Source organism: Carassius carassius, chromosome 4 (assembly GCF_963082965.1).
Source record: "Carassius carassius chromosome 4, fCarCar2.1, whole genome shotgun sequence".
NCBI lineage: Eukaryota > Metazoa > Chordata > Actinopteri > Cypriniformes > Cyprinidae > Carassius > Carassius carassius.
Window position 1 is genome coordinate 27,845,922 of NC_081758.1, and position 17,876 is coordinate 27,863,797.

Below are 17,876 nucleotides of genomic sequence, written 5' to 3' on the forward strand. Positions count from 1 at the left end.
AAAGTTTGCCATTCATGCAGCAGCCCAGCCAGTTGAGCTTTACCTCTACGGCTGACATTCTCAGACAGAGTAAAGAGTCAAAACAGAGCACTGGACCCTTAAAATATCCCATCATGCTAAGAGGTGCAAGTGAGATGACATTTACTGATAACGTAGAGCCATATTCATTCATGTTTACACAGAGAAATCCACATTCACAAGCCGTGCCATATAGGCCTTCTTGATGAAATGACTTTATCCTCATTATTTGACTTTTTATGCTTAAGAAAAACATTGTGCTTTTTTAGTTTTGATATCAGCATGAGGGCAGAGGACAAAAGACATGCTTACACCTTATCATATGCTTATATTTGGGAGGCTATTTTAGACTATTCTTCCCACCAGACCCACATTGTGACACTACAGTCAGCTGAGCATTATGGGATGCTTCTTTCCTTCACTGTGCAATTTCAGAAGGTCACTGATAAAACCATGACCCTTATAGCCAGAGGTCACAGTTCATATCACCCTGTGTGTCTATTTTATGCCAATAGGTCACTTTCTGAAAAAGTTTATTGCTTTTACATAGTATATCAAAGTCAGGATAACTAAACAATTAATAAATTAGAAGTAATTAATAAGTAAAAAATAAATCAGTAGATCTAAACTCCTTGAAAACGATCCAGTGCTGCTGGTCTGTAAACCAGTCTATAATTTAATCCACATATTTTTATGCAAATTTTAGGATATTATACACACACAAACTACCATTCAAAAATTTTATAAAAATACAACAATATACAAACACGATACAAACAATATAATAATTATAATTATTATAATGATATGATTATATTATTAAAATATGTTTACAATATAAGTAAAAATAGAAAACTGTCATTTTAAATTGTAATATTACTGTTTTCGCTGTATTTTTGATCAAATAAATGCAGCATTAGAGACTTCTTTCAAAAACATGAAAAGATCTTACTGACACCAAACTTTTGAACAGTCGTGTAAATATATTGATATTATATATATATATATATATATATATATATATATATATATATATATATATATATAATATCAATAATTCATTTTAATATACACAATTTAAATTTTAATATATACGTACATTTTTTATTCATTTTAATATATTAAAATAAATGATCAACTAAATTGCCAGCTTGGATGGAAACATAGCCACAGTGGCCAGGAGGTCTGGTGTGTTGTAGTCAAGAGCCGTAGGATATGTTTGGAGTCTGTGGGTTTTCCCCTTTCATGTCTAATGTGACCTTCGCACCTGGTAACTGATCCACTCTGCCAGTTGTCCGGTTCCCATTTTGGTTCTGTGACTCAGTAGCCACATTGAGAGTCTTTTAATTTTAGGCAATGCAACATTCCAGTGAGGAGTGATGTGAGAGGAACAAGAGAGAGCTTGAAATGGGAGGAGGCTCATTAAAGATAAAGATATATGGTCTGTTCATAAACTCATGGGTGGGGATATGTGTTCTTCACAGGGGTGATGGGACAGAAACAGGACAAGGAGCCAGGAAAAGAAGACGTCCTGACTGGTGCCGTTAGTGACTATAAGATCTTAAACCGAAGCGAGGTGGAAGCACATTCAAACAGCTCAGAAGAAACAGACCAGAATTTTGTTCACTTGGACACCTCCATACTAGAGCCCCATCAGGAACCAACAGGACCTAATGACAACACCAATGAGCCCTCTTTAAACCATAGAGGAAAAAAGATCAGACAGAGTTATGATACGGATGTTTCTCAGAATACCAGGACACTAAATCCTCTACTAAGCCTGGCAAGAGGTCCATGTGCATCAGAATTCAAAACAGCCACAGATATATCTACTGCTGTGGACCAGCAACAACCTGACAAAACAGACAAAATGACTAACAAAACTCACCTCAAGGATACTCCAAACATGTTAGAAGGCTCTTGTCAAGGGGACTCAACAGATGATGACGTGAACATTGAGAAGCATGAGACACAGCCGCTGTCTGACAGACAGAATGGAATGTTCGACACAAAGGCAATGACAAAGATGAGTGTTGATGTTGAAATAAAGAGGAAATCTTCTTTGGAATTAGAGAATGCTAATTTACTTGAAAGACAGTCATTCCAGGAATTAGGAGTTTCAGAGGACAAATATAAACATGAAATGCAGATCCTAAGTAGTGACAAAATTAGAAGAAGTTGTGAAAAAGTTTGCAAAGAAAGTGCTGGAACTGTTCGACATGAAGAAAGTCCTGATGCGGATAGATTTGAGTATTTGGACAGAGTTGATTCTTTGTTTCCAGAGACTGGAACTACATGTCCGGCAATCACTGGAGTCCATTCAAATTCAAGTCGTCCATGGCTTCAGAATGCCAGTAAGAAGGATAATTTACAGGGAGATAAAAATATCAATAGAGGTTTGTCACATTGTGTTTTCCAAGAACCTAATGATGCCCCACAGACACCTAAAGAAAACTTCAGAAACGACCAAAGAAACCCAACTTTGCCATTGCTGGAAAAAGAAGAGACCGGATGGGGTAAAACAGAAGGTAAGGACAAAATCTTGCATATTTCCTTTGATGAACCTTGTTTATTAAGATCTAGAGTGACAACATTCAACTCTTTCGAACCCAAAAATCCAGACATAGCTCTAGTCCCTTTGAAGCTTGAGGAGGACTTTGAACAAAAGTTGTTAAGCACATTCTATCCAGATTTAAGCCAAAGCAGTACTTTGTTAAACACTGAGAAGCAAAATGATGATAAAGGTGCATTCACTGTCATGGAAAAAAACACTCAACAGCCATGTCATCTGAGCGTTTAACTGAATCCAGGGTTAAAAACATCCCTGTTAGCAATGCGCCTTACCCAGCCAGAAAGGGAGTGTGGGGAGCAGAAGCACCATGTGTGAAAAGAAACACTGAATCTGTTTGGCGAAAAACTGTTTAGTCAAAATCCACAGAGAGCAGAAAAGATTATGATAGTCATCTTAATGGAAGACATAATACTTCTTCTTTACATTATCAAGTGAAAATGTTACATTTCAGGTGCATCAGGGCAAAAGAGTCTGTTACCCAAAGATCTACAAACTGAATTACATAAACACAGAAACAAAGGTCAATATGTACGTAGATCAAATGCTTGTAAACCATTTCAACTTTTTCTCACTCAGATTTTGATGCCGGTGACACCGAAAGAGTCACACAGGTGGCTTCTTTGCAGCGGGAAAAAGAGCCTCTCTATTTCACAGCTGTGATCACACCACCACTTCAGATTCATACATTTCCTGATCAGGAGGCGAGGAAGTCATCTGATGTCTCTCATTTGTACGTTCCTCACACTGAAATACAGAGCATGATCTCTGACATCCTACCCGCAGATGCTCAGACAGAGAAAAAGGCCCAAATCAAAGGACCACCACCACCTGTTCTGAAGAAACCAAAGAATCCCTTTAAAAAAGCTGCTGGCCGCAAGGAATCTGCTTCTCATTCCACAGACGAGCCAAGCAAATATTCAGATCTATTGCTTAGAAATATTAAAATGGGCAGAAGGCAGGAGGCACTGGAGTCCGTTGAGGACTTTAATATGCATCCATCATGTCTTGATATGTCACCTTATTGTATAGAGTCCCCATTTCACATGTGCATGTCCTTAGAGCCTGAAGCTGCTGATATTCCAAGATATTTAACCCCATATGATAAAATTGTTGCACCTGACTGCGATAACATGATAGGAACTCTCGATGATAAAGAACTAAAAGAAATGGATATGTCTCAGCTTAGACCACTGCTAAAAAAAAAAGCAAAAACAAAGGGCCCACCACCACCTGTGCCGAAGAAGCCTCAAAATCCATTTGCTAAAACAGACACAGAGAAGAACCAAGCAAGCAAAGACTCTGATTTACAAAATGTTGATCAGCCTTTGAAATATGGTAGATGTGACTCTGAAAGCTACATGATGGACATTGAGGATGAAGAAGACCCTGAACCCACCGCAGTCCCAACTAGATATCCTTACACCGCCTGTCGAATTCCAAGCAGTGATTCTTCTGCTTCAGAAGAAAACGAACTGTCCAGATACAGGCCCGTCTCTGAACTCATCAGAGACAGCAACAAAATCCACGAGAAAGTGATACATCACAGCAGGACAAACATAATGGAACCCAAGCCAGATGTGACTGTGGGAAGCCAGAGTCTAAAAGTATCGCAGATGAAGAGAGCCTTTGATGTACAAACATCTTCCCATAAAATGGAAAGAAGATCCTCGCTGAAGAAAGGTAAGACAGGTTTTCAAGCTGATTGCATTCATAGTTTTCACACAGTTTTTATAACAACTGAAAGTGTTATAGATAATCTTGATCAGATTTAATTTTCTTTTTTTTATCACACATTATAAATGGCTCTTTATTACTTAAAACATATAGCTTAGAAAGGAGGTCCCTCAGATCATATTATCTATTTAGGGTCCTTGATGAAGTTTGAAAAACCCTACACCACACTGAAACAGAAAAACAAGACTCCAAATTAGATTTTAGCGCACATTGCACTTTGTAACATAATCCAACATGAGCATGACTTCATCCTTTTTCACTTTTAACATAAAAAACAGTCTTGTATCAGGTTGAAGGCAAAGCACAATGTGTTTAAATGCTCAAAATAGGAAAAGCGGCTAGGGATCAAGGTAGTGTTTGCAGTGGAGAGATGCTCAAGGGTCTTTCCGTTTATAAAATGAATTTACCAATTAAACCACAGTAACCGGTCAGCCAGTATGGTACAATTTGTACCATTACTTCTCATTCACACACAGAACTGATGTCCATGTAGGAGGGCATGAGGATGAGGGGAGGGGAGAGGAGAACAAGGGCGTTTTCTCTCGTTCATTCAGAATAAAGGAGAGGAGGCAAGCTATTGTGGCTAGCCGCAATTCACTGACACAGTCACCAGCACAACTGAATCTGTGAGAAATTAAATTAATGCTTTGAATTTGACGCTCTGGGAGACGTAGTACTGATAAAGGTAAGTGTTTTGCGTTTGGTCATATTAATGCAAGGCAGGTCAGTGGTGCAATAGCCTCTACTGGAATGCTAGCTCGATTTTAGCAAGCATCACTGATTTATAACAAGCTCTGGAAACAGCTAGTACCTTATCGAGAAAAACTTGCGCTCGTGCGTGGCCATTTGCTGGCGATTCGGCTCATTTAGCGATATTTTCTGACATGTGAGACTACATCCAGCCTTTGATTACCATGCATATGGCGAGATGAGCAGAAATAGTGAGATATTAATTGAAAGTTGACCATGATGACCTGTGCCGGGTAGATAGCACGCCTCCACTTCAAAGCGGCACGTCGCATTTCGCCAGCACATGCAAAGAAAAACACGCACGGCTCATAACAAGCGGCAAACTGATGCTTTTTCAGCTGTTTTCATTCATTTGTTCGGTTAGTGGTTAGCTCATTTTCTCACACCAGCAGAAGCCTGGCTATCCATCGATTGTGTCATGTTTATTCATTCTTACTCTTGCACTATAGGAGAATATATGATCTTTCTCTTCATCTTTCTCTCATCCGTACATATTTTTTCTTTTATTCTTAATCTAATTAATTTATTTTAGTTGAAATGTAAGCGGTGTGTGTTAATTTATTTATTTATTTCGCCGGCATGCTCATCGTCAATAACGCAGCTCGGCCATTAGAAAGCAAACACACACACACACACACACACACACACACACACACACACACACACACACACCGCCATACGTCTGACCTATTTCCAAAAGCACATCCATGACTTTATTGTGATGACTACGTTTTATTCTCACAAACACAGCTGTTTTAGATTCGATTTTTTATTATTAGTGTTATTAATGGTGGTAGCTCTTATGACGACACCTCCATCAATCAGTCAGGGTCCTAGCAGATCTCAGCCAGTGCTTCAGGTAATGCACATAATGCATTAATAAAGGCGACTCAAATTACCAGTGATTATTAATGTATAATTATTAATGTCGATTTGTTTATCAGTATACAATATAATACTGGTTGGGAATAGGAATAAGCACGCTGACTGTGTCTTAAAATCTGCCTAACTAGACAAAAAAATTTGGCATCACAGTGTGTGTGCATCACTTTTGGCTATCTTTGGTGTTTATTAGGTTATTAAAAAATGCTGTCTTTTTGGCAACTCAGTAAGTTTTGATCTTCTTGGAATTTACTGTTTGAATTGTATCTTTAATCATGGTTGATAAACAATACAAATTTGTTCAAGAAAGAGACTTTATAGTCTACATAATGTTGCATGAAATTTCATACACCTGTAACAAATTTTGTCAAGGAAGCTAAAATATATGCTTCATAACATGTAAATTACTGGGTAAAGTATATTTTAATATGACTGACTGAATCATTTGACAACAATACACCAATGAAAGTTTGTTTTAAATGTTCCTTACAATAACAGATGGTCATACCCTTTCATGAACTAATAAAAATTAATAGTTTATTAGTCAAATATAGGATTTAGGAATTTAAATTTTGATCAATAAGTGACTAATAACCAATTACTGGAATGAATTACTTATTTATTAATCTAAACAGTCATCAAAGTGTGGCTTATTCATTTTTCAGATGAATGTTTCTACACAGTGGTTCAATGAAATTGACACACAAAACTGCATTTGACTTCTCCTCTTGTCTTCTATGGAGAGGTGCATACACAGAGAGAAATGGAAAACTGATTCCCAGTGCTCTCTAGCTGACTGCTCATCTTACCTTAATATGATACACTGTCAATATGAAGTCTGAAAGCAAAAGAAAAACATTGAAAATGCATCCACTCATCTGCCATTAAGAATGTGTTGTAGTGCAAAATATAATTTTCATGATTTTAAATATTAAATAAAGTACCATCGTAAATATATATACTTAAAAAAGAAATCATTACAACAAGCAAGAAAAAACCTTTCTGTTCTCTTGTGTTTTCAGAAATGATCAGACGAGTGGTACGACAGAGTAAATTCCGTCATGTGTTCGGTCAGGCGGTGAAGAATGACCAGTGCTATGATGACATTAGGGTTTCGCGGGTTACCTGGGACAGTGCCTTTTGCGCAGTAAACCCCAAATTTGTTTCTATTATTGTTGAGGCTAGTGGTGGTGGAGCTTTCCTCGTTTTGCCTCTGCAAAAGGTAAGAGATAACTGCATATGAATTAAATGCTCACGCAGCATTTATACAGTTAATCACTTGAATAAGCTTAGTTGGTCACAATTATATAAAAAAAAAAAGATATAAATTCATGCTTTCTGTTTTCTGTTTGCAGACAGGTCGTATTGACAAGGCCTACCCCACTGTTTGTGGGCACACGGGCCCTGTGCTGGACATTGACTGGTGCCCGCACAATGATCACGTCATTGCCAGCGGCTCTGAAGATTGTACAGTAATGGTACGTTCAGCTTCTTCACCACATCCTCTCATAGAGACCCTGCTTGGGTCCAAGAGAATGATTATTATGATAATATTTGCATTTTTGCCACACAGGTGTGGCAGATCCCTGAGAACGGCCTCACTGCACCTCTTTCTGAGCCAGTCGTGGTGTTAGAGGGTCACTCCAAGAGGGTGGGCATCGTGTCATGGCATCCAACAGCCCGTAATGTTCTGCTAAGTGCAGGTATTAGATTTTAAAAGCAAGTGCACTGCATAAAAACTCTCACATTTATCATCTTGAACATCAAAAACATGTTATGTTGCGTGACTGAATGATCAAAAAACAAATTTGTCTTCCCTCTTCTGTCAGGATGTGATAATCTCATCATCATTTGGAACGTGGGCACAGGAGAAGCTCTGATCAACCTGGAGGACATGCATCCTGACGTGATCTTCAGCGCCTGCTGGAGTCGCAACGGCAGTCTTATTTGTACCGCGTGCAAGGATAAGAAAGTGCGTGTTATCGACCCACGCAAGGGGAAGATCATTGCGGTAAGTGAAAACACCTGGAATTACACTGAAGACTCTTTATTTTCACAGTTCTTTGTGTTTCACTGACATTGATGATCACAGGAGAAGGATAAGGCCCATGAGGGGGCACGGCCCATGAGAGCCATATTTCTGGCTGATGGAAACATCTTCACCACTGGCTTCAGTCGTATGAGTGAGCGGCAGTTGGCTTTATGGAATCCAGTAAGCCAAAATAAATGTTTGAAAAAGTATGATTTTTTTTTACACACTTTTGTTCAATATTTTTATGTGCGTCTCTTTAAGAAAAACATGGAGGAGCCGATATCAGTGCACGAAATGGACACCAGCAATGGAGTGTTGCTTCCCTTCTATGACCCTGACACTAACGTGGTCTACCTGTGTGGGAAGGTGAGCAGGTTTTATGTGATCTAGAAAGTATGAGTTCAGCTACATTGTATTTACTTACACATAAACATATTAACATTTACATGTTGACTTTGTTAAAATTTCAAAATGTGAATAATTTGGGGCCCCCCCTAGAAGTTTGCAGAGGTCCCTTGTTTTAGAACCACTGGCTTAGCATCAATAGTGTGATGCCACATAACTTGATTATGTGTGTTTAGTATATTTTAATAAGGTAATAAATTGTAAAAAAAAAGAAAAAAAGAAAAAAAACCCTGTAAACTTGTTTTCTGCTCCAGGGTGACAGCAGTATCCGTTACTTCGAGATCACAGACGAGGCACCGTATGTGCACTACCTCAACACGTTTTCCAGCAAGGAGCCCCAGAGAGGCATGGGCTACATGCCTAAAAGAGGTCTAGACGTCAACAAGTGTGAGATAGCCAGGTATGCACTGTTAGCACAGGCATTTCTTTAAATTGTATTTCTGAAAATTGATTTTCAGAAAGTGTGTGTGGCTTTAGATTCATCCCAATTGTCAGAGGTGTTTGACGTGCTTATGGCATTGTAGATATTTCCGAGAAACTAAATGACTTTAGGCCAGCATTGTTGTGATTATGGTTCTCAGCAGTGTGATGTGATTGATGCTTCATTCCTGCTGCTAGATTGATTCTATTTCTCCAGTAGGGGGAGGCATTAACCTGTCATTGACTATAAAATCTTACGAGATGACAATGTGGCACTGATCATGCTGTGGCTCCTAAAGGTCATGGAAATGTTATTCGACAACTAATGAGCACTGTTAGGATCATTAGTTTTAGGATCCATTTTGTCATAAGGGTGTACATTCTGTGAAATTGCATAGGCTATTACAAATAAGATTTACCCATGTTGGTGGGTGAAGAAGGCTTCTTGTACATAACATAACTGTTCATCTTTTCACGTAATGCTTCAGTCATTGTTCTTATATGCTAAATTTGGTGATCCAGAAACATATTTTCAATGTATTATCAAAACAGTTGTGCTGCTTAATATTTTTGGGGGAACTTTTTTTTTTAGGATTCGTTGGTGACTATAAAGTTCAAAAGAATAGAATGTATTTTAAAAAGAAATATTTTGAAACATTGTAAATTGAGAAAGCAAAAACATTGTAAAAGTTTTTTTAGATTAAGAATGTACTTATTACCAATAACATATTGGTTGTTTCTCACAGGTTTTATAAACTTCATGAGAGAAAGTGTGAGCCAATTATCATGACCGTTCCTAGAAAGGTACTTTTCACTGTATTGTGTTTGTTGCTCATTTAAAGCTGCAGTCTGTAAGTTTTGCCTCTTTGTCGCCATCTCTGTTTAAAAACCTGGAATTGGAGTTACTTGCGGAATTATCTTCCTTGCTTGGGTTGTACAGTACTCTGGCAAGGCTCCAGCGCGGATTAATCTAATGTTTTGAGGAGTATGTGTGGCAGTCAGTCACCGCACCGGTGTGAAGCCTATATTTAGGCCCCATCCACATGGAGACACTTTTGCTGCATACATTTTGTATCTTATAGGCGTCCACACAGATCCAGTGTTATGGGAGATTGAAACAGATATTTTTTGGAACTGAGTCCCAAAATGGATATATCTGAAAACACCAGCTGGTGTGGACAGCGATTCCGTAAATTGTCGAAAATTTTGACGTCATCAGCTCACATCTCGCCCTTAGTCAGACACCACTACGTCACTTTACAGCAACAAAAACATGAACTAACACTGAACGATTGTCTTTTTATTAACTAACATTAACACAGATTCCCTGTTCGTTTCTATACTACGTGTAAGGTTTATGCGCATAGTCCAGGTCTTCTTCTCCATTTTTAGTGTATCTATGTGGCAGAATTACAGCGCCACATACTGGTTTGGCATGTATACTACATTGCTTTGTGTCAGTTTTGTGGTTTCGTGTGGATGCAGATATTTCTTGAGACGAGGAAAAAAAAAGATAGGGATAGGGAAAGCTCTGGCTTTGTGTGGATGTAGCCTTAGTAATCACAGATTCTAGCTATGCCTTGGAATATATGACCCAAACAAGAATTTTCACCGTATATTGTCATCTGAACAAGTAAGTAACAAGCCTGCTACGTTTGTTCTGACCAACTGAGGAAAAAAGCATTACCATAAATTGCGCTAACAATGGTGATTTTAATCTAATGATCGATTAGCTCATATCACATCAATAATTACAAAAAAAAAAAAAAAAAAAAAAAATGACACATCAATCCATCAATTTTTAGACATATGATTATTCTAGCTGTTGTGAGAAAAGGCTATAAACGATCCATCACATGCATGATCCTCACATGCAAAAGCCTAGTAGCTGAAGCAACTTATTTATGTTTACAGATGTGACCTAATGACGTAGCAACATGCTTGAATTCCCGCCAAAACCTACCCGTACCACTCAAATTAGGAAACATTATTATAAGCTGACCGCAGTGAATCGGGCAAAAGGAAGGCTATAGTTTTGAACATTGGCTGGTTATGTACTTGCTGAAATATTGATTTTGTATCAGTTTTTAACCAAAAAAAGTTACGGACTGCAGCTTTAATCATTCTGTATGGATTTGTTATTCTTTAGTATATTCCAAAAAAATCAGTTATTAAAACAATGATTGTTAATAACAATGTTTAGTTGATGAGTCTTTATTTATTTTGTGTTTAGTTTTTACTGGGATAGCTCAATCAGAAGTGTGATTTTTATGGTCACTAATTGATTAAGAAAAGGGGAAGCACTTAGTTTCAATTGACGTTAATGCAGCAGATGTTTTCAGAGAAAACAAACAGCATGAATCCAAAATACTCATTATGGTATTTCCTGTCTCCTTTGTTTTTGGCAGTCAGACCTCTTTCAGGACGACCTCTATCCAGATACAGCAGGTCCAGACCCAGCGCTCGAGGCCGAGGAGTGGTTTGAAGGCAAGAATGGCGAACCAATCCTGATCTCGCTCAAGCACGGTTATGTTCCGGGCAAGAACCGCGACCTCAAAGTAGTCAAGAAAAATGTGCTGGATAACAAGGCACCCAAGAAGGTGGAAGAGCCAGCAACTCCCCAGAAACCTGCCTCTCCTCAGCTAACCAGAGTAAGTATGATGCTTCATTGACTCTTTCTTATTTTTCCCACACTAATAATTGGTGCTAAAGCATAATTATCCTGTTTCTTTATTCTGCTTTGCAGAAGAATGAAGTGAAGTTAGAGGAGCTGTTGCGAGAAGTCAAGTCCCTTAGAGATCTGGTCACGCTGCAGGACAGGAGAATCGCCAAACTGGAAGAGCAAGTGGCTAAAGTGGCAATCTAAGACACTGGTGGTGGTCTGAGCCATAGCGTCAGTATGGAGAGAGAAAGAGAGAGAGAGAGAGAGAGAGAGAGAGAGAGAGATTCAGTTGGGCAGGGGGGTCAGTCACTGCCAAAATTTCTCAATTTGACTTGATCATTCCGCTTGGTGTTTCTCACAAGGACAACCTCAAGCAACATTCCAAGATGGACTTTTACTTTTTGTAAATACTCCCCCAAGCATTCGCATAGCAGAAGCAAAATTGTGGAAATATGTGGTCATTGGTTTTAACTGATTTTGTTTTACATTCTTATTTCTTTTGTGATTTTAACATTGTTTCGTTTTTGAGTATTCTGATATTAAGCGGCATGTTACAGAGTGTCGTTGTATATACACATCAATATTCCTCTTTCCTTTTTTTGTTGTGCTGCCAAATTTGAGGTGAATCAGTCACCTCTCTATTTCTCTCACTTCTATTTCTACTTTTATATGTTTTACCCAGTTTTAGATAGTGGCTTCTTGAAAAACGACATACTATTCAAAGTGGGACATCTACAGAAAAGAAAGTGTGCACTGTGTGGATGGGATTTTAAATGTGATTGTAAAGGCATCTAATCATAGATGATAAGGATATGATTTAGTGAATCTAAGTCTAAATGCTCATAACCATTCAAATTCAGCATTTAGAATTCATCAGGTTTCATTTGGAAAGTCCAAATAATGTCCCTTGTGATGATTGTGATCACTTGGAGTATTAAGCGCATAGTCATTTCCTCCATTGCATGCTTTGGGATCATTATAATTGATTATAAAGCATCCAACAACAGGGTTTTTTAACACATTATACAATCAGTTACAATATATCCAGAAGCAATAACTTCATGTTGCAGAATGAATGTGAACGTAAACCTAAACCTGTTAGACTTTGGCAAGTATTGTTGAAAATGCATTCCTCGTGCATTTTTTTCATAAATCAAAAACCTACCGCTTTAACCTGATAGTAATTTTAAAATTACTGTTGCACCTCAGGAAATCAATCACTCTGAAGTCAGAAATACTGGATGCTCAACACTTGCCATTTGCATGGTGTTTTTGCCACAGAAATAGTACCTTATTTTGATTAGGAAACGCCTATTATTTTATTGAATTTTTTTGCTGTCATTATCCATGTTCCCCAGTTTTCCCCTGCTTTTGAATTATTCTCATGTTACAGAATACTGGGCTGACACATGCTCTGATAAGTTGAACTTGGCTTTAAGAGGCAGTGGCTACCTGCAAGCTCTTCTGATGTACATGTACTGTAAATGTATTGGTGCCTCTGTGTGTTTCTGGTTTTAGACAGACCTCCTCAGTTGACCACTGCTGGAGGACAACATCCATAAAAATCTGAGCACTTATCTGTGTTCTAAACAGTCTTGTGCATGCATTCCAAACTTCACCTAAAATAAAAAAAAGTTGACTACAATAAATCTTTTCATTCATAATTCTTCATGAAGATCATTTTCTAGTTTGTAAAACCATTTACAATTATGTCATGAAACTGAGCAGCCAAAATGCTGTTACATTTTTAACAATATAAAAAGTTAATATTAATCAAGCTTGAATACTTGATTATGGATTGTCAACCCATATATACAAAGTCTACACCTTTCAGTGAAAAATAACAGCAGTAACCAAGAACACTTTATTGCGGCTGTTCCATAAGCGCCACCTGCTGTCTGAGAGTGATTTTGCATTTTTATCATAATTTCGCAAAGCTCAAGTGATACCATTCTGTTTGCCTTAAATCTTGAAATGATGCCGTTGAATTTAAATAAAAAATAAATGCTCATGCTACATGTATGTAGCATCTTTTTTGGAATGTGATTTAAAAACATCTAATTTCAAATAGCTACAGATATTTTGAGGCCATTTCAGCCTGTAATAGAGCAAATAAACATCTTGTTCTTGTAGTCTTCCATTCTTTTTTGTCTCTTGCTTAAAATAAATAATTAAATAAAATCAGCAATCAGTATCAGAATCGGCCCATTTGCTTGAAAAATAATGATCGTTGAATGCCTTTTTTTGTAGATAGTCCATTCTGGTTTCCTCAAACAGTCATAATAACTTTGACTGACTATTCAGAGTAAGTAAAGAGCAAGTGAGTACACTTGTCCACCTAAAAGAGTTGTTAACTTCCAGAATCTGAACTGTTGATGGGCAACATTGACTTCCTTTAACCTGTGTTATTCAATAGTGTTAATGTGTGTGTATTTTGAATGACAGTGTATAGGCCTATGTGGGTGGTGTCTAACTGGACAGATTCTAGCTGCAAAAATCTGTGCAGAGCATGCCCCGGACAGGGGCATTTTTCACCCCTTAACTATTTGCATCCCTGCAATCATGTCTTTCATCAGTCAGATATTTCCTAATATTGCCCATCATCCATGGCAATGCCTAACATCAGTCTGCTCTTCCGGGGAACTGAAATATCTTGTGACACTATTATCAGTTGTAGTGAAAATGACCTCACAGGACTTGATAATTATTGTCATATTGTTTAAATGTTTTTCTTGTTGCTATACTAATAGTTTTGTATACCGACTATTGACTATTTTAGTTTTGTATAAGCAGGTAAAAAGCTATATGTTATGCCCACATATATATTTATTTGGTGAGTAGCTGGTCATTATTGCAAAATAAATCCCTTTTAGGGTGATAAAAGACCTCTACATAATATTATCCCAAGGGCATTTTCTCTTTACCTTTATTTCAGAGGCATGTAAAGACATTTATTTGTCATGTCTGTTCACAGCCAGGTTTATTCTGTAGTAAAGAAAGAATGACATGAAAAAAGACATACAACATTCTTAGCTTAGGTGCTCTGAAAGCAGGTGTTTTCACAATCTTGTATGTCTTAACAAGTCATGAAAAGTCCAAACTGGAAACTTATTTCCTGAAAACTAATTCTGAGGGGCCTATAGGATAGGTTATACATTCCGACAGATGAACCTCAAAATATTCCTACAAATGTAGTTTTTTTGAATATTGAAACGGTACCTTTTAGTCTCGCCATAATTTTCAGGTTCATTATATATTGCTGTTCTTTGGGTTTGAGACCTACCACAGCAGCTCTATATTTTTCAGGTTTCAATGTCCATTGTTCCAGCAGTGGTTCATAACACATGTGCCCTCTCCCCTGTGGATCACGTGAACACAGGAAAGCTCTTCCTCAGGGACCTGATAGCTTCTGTTTGAAGGCCACATACGAACCCAAACTATTTTACAAGGGACCATCAATGTCTGTATTTAGATTTAATAGTTAGAAGAATGCCGTTTTAAAGGCTCTTTTGTTTTTAAGTTCAAGATACTGGATGAAAATGGGAATCTGGAGTTTAAAACAAACTGTGTTGCATCTGGTGGCTTGAAGTTCTCCGGTGCATAAGCAGGGGAAAAAAAACTTGGCTCTCCCCCAAACAGCCTAAATGAGAACAGTGTGTCTGGAAATGGCCCAGTCAGTCTTTCTGGGACAGAGTAAAAGCAGGAGAAGAAGGATGAGGAGGAGGAGGGGACAACAGAAGTTTCTTCCCCCAACACCAGTCCAAATTGTTCTTCATCGTGCAGTCTGTAACAACAGACATCCAGCTCGAGAGCAGGAAACAGCAGACGTTTTCTTCTCAATGTTAGATCATCTTCAGTCAGCATGTTTTAGAACATCAGCACTTGGAAGTAAGCTCTTTCATTTCAACATTACTTCTGTCTGTTTACTATTTTAGTAATGTTGTTCCTGTCCATGTGACGACAGATAGATGACATACCTTACAGGAATGCACAGCTTGAAAAGGTTCATGTCCAGTTTAAAACTGGTCTGAAACTGTTTTACAGATTCTTTAACAAAGAATAGTTGTAGACTGGACTCTCACGGTTGAGTTTGGCAAGATGACCCTTTTTTGTAAAGCAACAGAAAAAGGAAGTTCATATGCTAAGGACAGAACTTTTTGATGTTTGGAAATGCTTTGAAGCCAGGATAAAAACACTGACTGAGACTAATATTAATGCTGTGTGTGTGTTTGAGAGTAACGTGCCACATGAGATTGATACTATTTCCATTGTGCACCAAATGTCCAGTGATGATTATGTGGTCGCCAGCTTGAGAACAGATGCAACAGAGTGGAGAGAACTGAAATACCTTTACTTAAAGAAACAAACCGTTGTTATTTATGTTGGTTCGCCAGCTGTCTTTTATAAATAAATACCATATTTATTATGCACTTATTATGTTATTTATATGAACTTAAGGTCTGTTAATTTATATTTTTATACACTTATTAAAAATATTTAACTGTTAAATTCTACATTCACTAATGCAGTTGTAACATTTTAAGTATAAATTCACATTATGTTAATCAGTACACATCATGAATAAATAGGAATAAGCAATTAACTAGTTCATTTTAGAAACTAACATTTACTTAGATTAATAAATGCTGTAAAAATGGATGTTTATTTTGAGAATCCAATGAGGTTTCCATATGGTGCTTTGAATTTTGTCTTAAATTTTAACTATTTATCTTTAAAGTTATGGAGTTCACGTTGATAACATCACAGCTAACAAAAATAGGTTTTAAGAACAATTTGCTTACATTCCCACTAAGTTATGAAATCGTGTTATTTCTAAACGTTCTCTGAATGTTCAAAATAACTTTTTTTTTATTTTGATTATACAAACATTAGAGAAAATGTTAAATGAAAGTTAAATTTTTTATTTTGCTTATGTTAAGGGACGATTATTAAAAGACCAGCTATTTGAAAGAACTTCCTATTAGTGTTACTGGATTTGTTCATAACGTCAAAAACCTTACCAGAATGTTAGCCAAAGTTGTGAGAACAGTAATTAAAATGCCTTTTTAACCACCTCAGGTATTCAGTCACAGGATGGACCACTCAGCTCTCCACTGGCTCATTGGCCTGTCTGTCATTCTGCTGAGCAGACGCACCACTTACGCCACTCATGTCATTTTTAATGACTCTTTGGAGGGCAGTGGGCAGTTCGACTCAGGGAGCACAGACTTTACCCCCACACCTGGCATTTCCTCCTTCCTCAATGAATTGGTGAAGTCCACCTCCATAGATGGAGAAAAACATAGCAAATCATTCTTGGATCAGCTGGTGGACTTCTTACAAGAGAACCACTTTCCCATAATTGTCATTACCACATTACTTCTACTCATCATCACCATCCTCTGCTTGGCTGCCATCTTGAGTCGTCGACGTAAAGTCAGCACATACTATCCTTGCGCTTTCCCTTCCAAGATGTACGTGGATGAGCGAGACAAGACTGGAGGAGCGCGATTCTTTAGTGAAGTTTTGGAGAAAGCCAAAACCAGCTCCAGTGAGGAGCCGGTGAATTCAGCCAGGCAGCTCCAAGAGGACATCATGCTAGCTACCAAGAACCTCCGAACTCCAATCAAGATGCCATTGAAGAAGAAAAATGAAACAGTGGAAGACCAAAAACATGCGGAAGATGAGGAATGTGTTCTGTGCGACGAGAGTCAAGAGGAGAGCTGTGGCTTGCTAGAGGACAAGATCACAAATCAGGCTGCTGTTGAAGATACTGTGGAAAAAAGCGGCCCCAGAAGGTCCTAGGATAGTGTCCCCACTTGTGACATGGAAAAGACTGACCCCTCAGACTCTGGGCCCCCTGAAGAGAGCAAACATTCATCTGGGCCAGAGAATTCAGAGATCCAAAAGGACATGAACAAACAGGATGTTGCTACTTCAGGCTCAACATTAATCAGTGAAGAGAAAACAGCATTTTAGTGTGGACCTTTTTAAAGCCTTGAAGGAGACACTTATACGTAAATACGGACCAAAGTGTGTTTCTTGGACACATTGTAAAACTAAAAAATGTAGTATGAATTTTCAATGAGATCATCTGTTTTTTCAAGGCTTTTTGTTTGTGACTGTTTATTTCGATTTACCACATAGAAATGTAATGATCTGTTTGAAAATTTTATATTTACTTAAGTGTAAATGGTATGAACGGATGCCTATTAGGCAAGACATACAATAAAATAAAAACTGCATTTTAAATGTCAGTTGTGATGAATCTCTTTTCATTTGACTCTTTACCCCGAAATCAGAAATATTTTGTTTGCTTTGCGCTCTATTATTACTAACGACATCCATAAAGCATAGAGGGGTTAGGGAAGTAGATTGCAAAGGCTTAGGCATGAAGATTG

At 37.8% G+C, this 17,876-nt stretch overlaps 2 protein-coding genes across 3 annotated transcripts; both read left to right on the forward strand.

Moving 5' to 3' along the window:
* Positions 1-1,486: 1,486 nt before the first annotated feature.
* Positions 1,487-13,139, forward strand: LOC132139666 (coronin-1C-A-like). 2 transcript variants are annotated; one of them, XM_059548189.1, is made up of 12 exons: positions 1,487-2,546; positions 3,167-4,270; positions 6,979-7,178; positions 7,312-7,434; positions 7,530-7,659; positions 7,786-7,967; positions 8,049-8,168; positions 8,250-8,354; positions 8,648-8,793; positions 9,560-9,617; positions 11,222-11,464; positions 11,560-13,139. In XM_059548189.1, the coding sequence occupies exons 1-12, from the start codon at positions 1,508-1,510 to the stop codon at positions 11,677-11,679; spliced, it is 3,570 nt and encodes a 1,189-aa protein (XP_059404172.1). In that variant the 5' UTR covers positions 1,487-1,507; the 3' UTR covers positions 11,680-13,139. The 2 variants fall into 2 exon arrangements, with proteins under 2 accessions (XP_059404172.1, XP_059404173.1); XM_059548190.1 differs by lacking the exons at positions 1,487-2,546; positions 3,167-4,270 and adding an exon at positions 4,748-5,009.
* A 2,023-nt stretch (positions 13,140-15,162) lies between these two features.
* LOC132130777 (transmembrane protein 119-like) lies at positions 15,163-17,726 on the forward strand. The gene is made up of 2 exons (XM_059542584.1): positions 15,163-15,363; positions 16,555-17,726. The coding sequence occupies exon 2, from the start codon at positions 16,570-16,572 to the stop codon at positions 17,278-17,280; it is 711 nt and encodes a 236-aa protein (XP_059398567.1). The 5' UTR covers positions 15,163-15,363; positions 16,555-16,569; the 3' UTR covers positions 17,281-17,726.
* The last annotated feature ends 150 nt before the right edge of the window (positions 17,727-17,876 follow it).

What these genes read in the sequence shown, in the direction of transcription:
- LOC132139666 (XM_059548189.1), top strand. Translation starts at nt 1,508, where the DNA reads ATGGGACAGAAACAGGACAAGGAGCCAGGAAAAGAAGACGTCCTGACT. An exon ending in CGGATGGGGTAAAACAGAAG is followed by an intron (nt 2,547 to 3,166) that starts GTAAGGACAAAA and finishes TTTCTCACTCAG; the next exon opens with ATTTTGATGCCGGTGACACC. An exon ending in AGTTGGCTTTATGGAATCCA is followed by an intron (nt 8,169 to 8,249) that starts GTAAGCCAAAAT and finishes CGTCTCTTTAAG; the next exon opens with AAAAACATGGAGGAGCCGAT.
- LOC132130777 (XM_059542584.1), top strand. Translation starts at nt 16,570, where the DNA reads ATGGACCACTCAGCTCTCCACTGGCTCATTGGCCTGTCTGTCATTCTG.